The 7500-nt window shown below is 52.0% G+C and overlaps 1 protein-coding gene across 3 annotated transcripts in view; it reads left to right on the top strand.

The window, feature by feature from the left end:
- cdc42bpb (CDC42 binding protein kinase beta (DMPK-like)) overlaps positions 1-7500 on the top strand; it is a 34229-nt gene that overhangs the window by 1011 nt on the left and 25718 nt on the right. For all 3 annotated transcript variants that reach the window (XM_083934051.1, XM_083934050.1, XM_083934049.1), the window contains exons 3-8: positions 2012-2095; positions 3219-3314; positions 3401-3549; positions 4103-4196; positions 5640-5840; positions 6190-6438. In XM_083934051.1, the coding sequence (XP_083790177.1) occupies positions 2012-2095; positions 3219-3314; positions 3401-3549; positions 4103-4196; positions 5640-5840; positions 6190-6438 (873 nt within the window). The remainder of the gene's footprint in view (positions 1-2011; positions 2096-3218; positions 3315-3400; positions 3550-4102; positions 4197-5639; positions 5841-6189; positions 6439-7500) is intronic.

Genomic DNA, 7500 nt, shown 5'->3' on the forward strand with positions numbered 1-7500 from the left:
GCGTCTGGTGTTAGACTTGTGTGCTGGTCCTGGATCCTCTTTAACAAACACCATGTTGGAACAGAAGGAGGCTCAGAAGTGGACCTGGTCCCAGAGCACACTAGGCCAAAGGTCCAGGATCCAGTCTGTGATGGTCTCATCTGATCTGAGGCCGGATGTTTTGGACACTCGGGTGAAGAGAGGGGCAGAGCTGTCAGCTGATCACCATCTGGGGATGAGTGGGTCAGAGGATGGGGAAGGTTCTGGACAGACCGGGTAAACCCAAACCAGTAGTGCGGGTGAACTGGGACCGTCTGGAGGAGGCCCCTGTCCCAGAGACCTTCACCTCACACCTCCTGAGGAGCTTTTCTGGCGTCCCTGTGGAGGTCGGGGGCATCGAACCGGAGCGGGCGATGTTCAAAGCTTCCACTGCTGAAGCTGCAGCGGTGAGCTGTGGCCTCAAGGTCTCAGGTGCCTCAAGGGGCGGGGACCCTGGAGCACCGTGGTGGACCCCGGGGGTCAGGGGTCCCCCTGAAGAAGGAGGCCTTCAGGATCTGGTCTCCCAGAAGACTCCGGAGGTGGTTCTGAGGTCCCCACAGGTCTGAAGGGCTGCAGCCTCTGCTGGGTCAGAGGCAAAGCAGCGGGTGTGGGAGGAGTTCACACAAGTCCTGGAGAAGGACTTTGGGGGGCACCGAGGTGCTTCTGGACCACCATTCAGCACCTCAGGAGGGGGACACGGGGAACCGTCCAAGCTGTTCACAGTAAGGACGGGACGCTGGTGCCCTCAGCTGATGAGGTCATGGGGCGGTGGAAGGACTCTGAGGAAGTCCTGAATGGGCCCAACACGCCCTCTTTTGTAGAGGCAGAGCTGGAGGCTGATGGGGATCATCGTCAACATCTCTGACAGAAGTCACTGAGGAAGGAAACAAGTCCACAGAGGCAAAGCCCCAGGATCCATGAGCTGCATCCACACATGCTGAAAGCTCTGGGTCTGGAGGGGCCGTCCTGGTCCTGGTCCTGGTCCTGGTCCTGGTCCTGGTCCTGGTCCTGGTCCACACGTCTCTGACACACTGGTGGAAGTCTGGGACAGAGCCGAGGGAGTGGCAGACCGGGGTGGTGGTTCCTGTTCAGAAAGGGGGACCAGAGGGTGTGAGCCAGTTCCAGGGGGATCACACTCCTCAGCCTCCCTGGTGAAGTCGACTCCAAGGTGCTGGAAAGGAGGTTGGTCCTGTAGAACCTCAGACTGAAGAGGAACCAGGTGGATCCAGTCCTGGACCTGGACCAGGACCAGCTCTGCACTCTCCAGGATCCTGGAGGGGGTCTGGGAGTGGGCCCATCCGGTCTACATGTGCTTTGTGGATCTGGAGAAGGCCCATGACCGGGTCCCTGGAGATACTGTGGGAGGTGCTGGGGGAGTCTGGGGGGAGGGGGTCACTTCTGAGGGGGTCCAGTCTCTGTACAGGAACCAGGTCCAGGTCAGGCGTGCGTGCGTGCGTGCGTGCGTGCGTGCGTGCGTGCGTGCGTGTGAATACCTCAGGTAAGGTGTGGTGCAGCCACACCTGCCGTGCCTCAGGCTTTAAACACACTCTGAGTGTGTGTTTGCGTTGTTGTGAGGACCGTGTTCACTGTGAGCTTCAGCCCGGTCCTCACACACACACACACACACACACACACACACACACACACACACACACACACACACACACACACACACACACACACACACACACACACACACACACACACACACACACACACACAGGTGTGGCACATACCTGTGTGTGTGTCAGAACCTGTTTAAAGGTGAAACACTGAACTGAAGCTGCTTCACCACAGACGCACTTTAGTCACTGTTTATTATTTATGATTATTTATGTATAACATTAATAGTAATCCTGTGTGTGTGTGTGTGTGTGTGTGTGTGTGTGTGTGTGTGTGTGTGTGTGTGTGTGTGTGTGTGTGTGTGTGTGTGTCTGTGTGTGTGTGTGTGTGTGTGTGTGTCTGTGTGTGTGTGTGTGTGTGTGTGTGTCAGGTTGCCGTGGTGAAGATGAAACACACTGAGAGAGTTTACGCCATGAAGATCCTCAACAAGTGGGAGATGCTGAAGAGAGCCGAGGTGAGTCCGAGTCCTCAGGGGCCCTCCCACTGTTCCTCCGTCACAGGTTAGAGCGCCCTCCCACTGTGCCTCCGTCACAGGTTAGAGCGCCCTCCCACTGTTCCTCCGTCCCGTGCCCCGTGCTTTAGGGTCCTTGTCCCCCCCTCCAGGCCCGTTTGTACTCACACTACCTGGGCCTCGGAGAATGCTTCTTGCTGCCTATACGTCATCACGCCGTAACACGTCACACGCATTGATGACGTCATGGCGATGCGTGGCTTTGTTTCCAGATCTTTCCGTAGACCTCGGAGTTTTTGTGCGTCTTGTCGACTGTTTTTGAATCTTTTCATCGACCAAATCTGCAGTAAACACTCCACCTCCGCATCACACCAACGTGAACCTTTCACCGCCATTGTTTGAAATGTCCGCGCATGGTCCCTCCTTCTTTTTTCTACGTCCCAACAGGCGCACAGGAAATGACCTCAGAGCCGCCGTAGGCCTCGTGCTCGTACACGTGCGCACGCTCGTGCTCGTACACGTGCAAACGTGCTTTACTAAAGCCCACCTCTCCCAAACGGGCCGTGGACGGCAAGCGTGCCGCTCCTAGACGTGGTACGGTTGCATCACACTGGTCAAAGGAACCAGACTTTAGCCGTGACACGTGCTGGGGCACGGTACGGAGGCACAGTGGGAGGGGACACGGAGGCACAGTGGGAGGGGGCACGGGACGAAGGAACAGAAGCTGCTTCTCTGCATCCAAGCAGGAAATAATGAGGGAGAAGTGTGCATGGTGCAGAAAGTGTGTCACAGCCCTGACCCGACCTGGACCCGACCTGGACCCAGACCTGGACCCAGACCTGGACCAAGACCTGGACCCAGACCTGGACCTGACGACAGAACCACGTTAAAGTGAAACCAGTTTCAGTCTGAGGGCTCTGGTCTCATTTCTCTTAAATAAAGGATTTCACACCTGATTACTACAGCAGACTGGGTCCAGGTCTGTGGGTCCAGGTCTGGGTCCAGGTCTGCGGGTCTGGGTCCAGGTCTCTGGGTCCAGGTCTGGGTCCCGGTCTGTGGGTCCAGGTCTGTGGGTCCAGGTGTGCGGGTCCAGGTGTGCGGGTGTAACGTGCCCCCCTGTGTGCAGACGGCGTGCTTCAGAGAGGAGCGTGACGTCCTGGTGAAAGGAGACAGTCAGTGGATCACGACGCTGCACTACGCCTTCCAGGACGACAACTACCTGGTGAGTGTTCATGTTCTGCACACGTCTGATGATGATGTCACCGTGATGTCATGATGATGTCACCATGATGATGTCACGACCTGCAGTACCTGGTCATGGACTACTACGTGGGCGGGGACCTGCTGACCCTGCTCAGCAAGTTTGAGGATCGACTTCCTGAAGAGATGTCAAAGTTCTACGTGGCTGAGATGGTGCTCGCCATCCACTCCATCCACCAGCAGCGCTACATCCACAGGTACGGGGACGCGGGGGACATACCGGGGACAGGGGGGACACCGGGGACACACCGGGGACATACCGGGGACACGGGGGACACCGGGGACATACCGGGGACACGGGGGACACACCGGGGACACGGGGGACACACCGGGGACACGGGGGACACACCGGGGACACACCGGGGACATACCGGGGACACGGGGGACATACCGGGGACACGGGGGACATACCGGGGACACTGGGGACATACCGGGGACACGGGGGACATACCGGGGACACTGGGGACACGGGGGACATACCGGGGACACGGGGGACATACCGGGGACACGGGGGGACACGGGGGACACTGGGGACATACCAGGGACACGGGGGACATACCGGGGACATACTGGGGATACCGGGGACACGGGGGACACACCAGGGACATACCAGGGACATACCGGGGACACGGGGGACTGGTGTGTGATGGTCTCCGCACTGTTACCATGACGGTCTTAAAGGTCTTGATGGTCTTAACGGTCTTAACGGTCTTAACGGTCTTGATGGTCTTGATGGTCTTTGATCCACAGGGACATTAAACCAGACAACGTCCTGCTGGACGTTAACGGGCACATCCGCCTCGCTGACTTTGGATCCTGTCTTCGGATGATGGAGGACGGCACGGTAACAACCAACGCAGTTATCAAGTTAACTTAAACCGGACTAACGGGGTCTGAACGTTAACTGGGTTAGAGTTAACTGGTTAAAGTTAACTAGGTTTAGATTAAAGTTAACTGGGTTAAAGTTAACCGGGTTAAAGTTAACTGGGTTAAAGTTAACTAGGTTTAGATTAAAGTTAACTGGGTTAAAGTTAAAGTTAACTGGGTTAAAGTTAACTGGGTTTAGATTAAAGTTAACTGGGTTAAAGTTAAAGTTAACTGGGTTAAAGTTAACTAGGTTTAGATTAAAGTTAACTGGGTTAAAGTTAAAGTTAACTGGGTTAGAGTTAAAGTTAACTGGGTTAAAGTTAACTGGGTTAGAGTTAACTGGGTTAAAGTTAACTAGGTATAGATTAAAGTTAACTGGGTTAAAGTTAAAGTTAACTGGGTTAAAGTTAACTGGGTTAGAGTTAACTGGGTTTAGTTTAAAGTTAACTGGGTTAAAGTTAACTGGGTTAAGGTTAAAGTTAACTGGGTTAGAGTTAACTGGGTTAAAGTTAAAGTTAACTGGGTTAGAGTTAACTGGATTAGAGTTAAAGTTAACTGGGTTAGAGTTAACTGGGTTAGAGTTAAAGTTAACTGGGTTAGAGTTAACTGAGTTAAAGTTAACTGGGTTAAAGTTAACTGGGTTAAAGTTAAAGTTAACTGGGTTAGAGTTAACTGGGTTAGAGTTAAAGTTAACTGGGTTAGAGTTAACTGGGTTAAAGTTAACTGGGTTAGAGTTAACTGGATTAGAGTTAAAGTTAACTGGGTTAGAGTTAACTGGGTTAGAGTTAAAGTTAACTGGGTTAGAGTTAACTGGGTTAAAGTTAACTGGGTTAAAGTTAAAGTTAACTGGGTTAGAGTTAACTGGGTTAGAGTTAAGGTTAACTGGGTTAGAGTTAACTGGGTTAAAGTTAACTGGGTTAAAGTTAACTGGGTTTAGTTTAAAGTTAACTGGGTTAAAGTTAACTGGGTTAAAGTTAAAGTTAACTGGGTTAAAGTTAACTGTGTTAAAGTTAACTGGGTTAAAGTTAACTGGGTTAAAGTTAACTGGGTTAAAGTTAACTGGGTTAAAGTTAAAGTTAACTGGGTTAGAGTTAACTGGGTTAGAGTTAACTGGGTTAAAGTTAACTGGGTTAAAGTTAACAGGTTAAAGTTAACTGGGTTTAGGTTAAAGTTAACTGGGTTTAGGTTGAAGTTAACTGGGTTTAGGTTAACTGGGTTTAAGTTAACTGGGTTAAAGTTAACTGGGTTTAAGTTAACTGGGTTAAAGTTAAAGTTAACTGGGTTTAGTTTAAAGTTAACTGGGTTAAAGTTAACTGGGTTAAAGTTAACAGGTTATGGTTAAAGTTAACTGGGTTTAGTTTAAAGTTAACAGGTTTAAAGTGAACTGGTTTAAGTGAACCTGACTGTGGTCCCGGTGCAGGTGCAGTCCTCCGTGGCGGTGGGAACCCCGGACTACATCTCCCCAGAGATCCTGCAGGCGATGGAGGACGGGATGGGCCGGTACGGGCCCGAGTGTGACTGGTGGTCTCTGGGGGTCTGCGTGTACGAGATGCTGTACGGAGAGACGCCGTTCTACGCCGAGTCGCTGGTGGAGACCTACGGCAAGATCATGAACCACGAGGTCAGAGACCGTTAACCACAAGACCACTTCAGGTTCCCACGGGTGCTGGGAAGTCTTGAAAGTCTTGAATGTGGTCTTGGAAGTCTTGAATGTGGTCTTGGAAGTCTTGAATGTGGTCTTGAAAGTCTTGAATGTGGTCTTGAAAGTCTTGGATGTGGTGTTCCAGGTGTGAGCGCCCTCGCAGTAGCTTCAGCTCGCCTGTTTCCAGGTCACCGGGCGTCTCCAGACTCCCGTCCTACTTCCTCTTTTCTAAATGTGAGCCGGTCTCAGCGGACGCACGCCGGCGTGCTGTCGTCCGTCCGTCTCATTATCTCTCGTCCTCTTTTCTCCACGCTCTCTTCGTCTCCAGGAGCGTTTCCAGTTCCCCTCCAACGTGACCGACGTGTCCGAGGACGCCAAGGACCTGATCCAGCGCCTGCTGTGCTCCAGGGAGCGCCGCCTCGGTCTCAACGGGATCTCAGACTTCAAGAGTCACCCGTTCTTCAGCCGGATCGACTGGGAGAACATCCGGGCCGCCGAGGCGCCGTACATCCCCGACGTGTCCTCGCCCACCGACACGTCCAACTTCGACGTGGACGACGACGTCCTCAAGAACCCGGTGAGGACGACCGGTTAGAGTCTGAACCGGTTAGAGTCTGAACCGGTTAGAGTCTGAACCGGTTAGAGTCTGAACCGGTTAGAGTCTGAACCGGTTAGAGTCTGAACCGGTTAGAGTCTGATCCAGTTAGAGTCTAAACCGGTTAGAGTCTGATCCGGTTAGGGTCTGATCCAGTTAGAGTCTGAACCGGTTAGAGTCTAAACCGGTTAGAGTCTGAACCAGTTAGAGTCTGATCCAGTTAGAGTCTAAACCGGTTAGAGTCTGAACCAGTTAGAGTCTGATCCAGTTAGAGTCTAAACCGGTTAGAGTCTGAACCGGTTAGAGTCTGAACCGGTTAGAGTCTGAACCAGTTAGAGTCTGAACCAGTTAGAGTCTGAACCGGTTAGAGTCTGAACCAGTTAGAGTCTGAACCGGTTAGAGTCTGATCCAGTTAGAGTCTGAACCAGTTAGAGTCTGAACCGGTTAGAGTCTGATCCAGTTAGAGTCTGAACCAGTTAGAGTCTGAACCAGTTAGAGTCTGAACCGGTTAGAGTCTGATCCGGTTAGAGTCTGAACCGGTTAGAGTCTGAACCGGTTAGAGTCTGAACCAGTTAGAGTCTGAACCAGTTAGAGTCTGAACCGGTTAGAGTCTGATCCGGTTAGAGTCTGAACCGGTTAGAGTCTGAACCGGTTAGAGTCTGAACCGGTTAGAGTCTGATCCGGTTAGAGTCTGAACCGGTTAGAGTCTGAACCGGTTAGAGTCTGATCCAGTTAGAGTCTGAACCGGTTAGAGTCTAAACCGGTTAGAGTCTGAACCAGTTAGAGTCTGAACCAGTTAGAGTCTGAACCGGTTAGAGTCTGAACCGGTTAGAGTCTGATCCAGTTAGAGTCTGAACCGGTTAGAGTCTGATCCGGTTAGAGTCTGAACCGGTTAGAGTCTGAACCGGTTAGAGTCTGAACCGGTTAGAGTCTGAACCAGTTAGAGTCTGAACCGGTTAGAGTCTGAACCGGTTAGAGTCTGATCCAGTTAGAGTCTGAACCGGTTAGAGTCTGAACCGGTTAGAGTCTAAACCAGTTAGAGTC

The sequence above is a fragment of the Echiichthys vipera genome, assembly GCF_963691815.1.
Source record: "Echiichthys vipera genome assembly, chromosome: 19".
Taxonomy (NCBI): Eukaryota; Metazoa; Chordata; class Actinopteri; order Perciformes; family Trachinidae; genus Echiichthys; species Echiichthys vipera.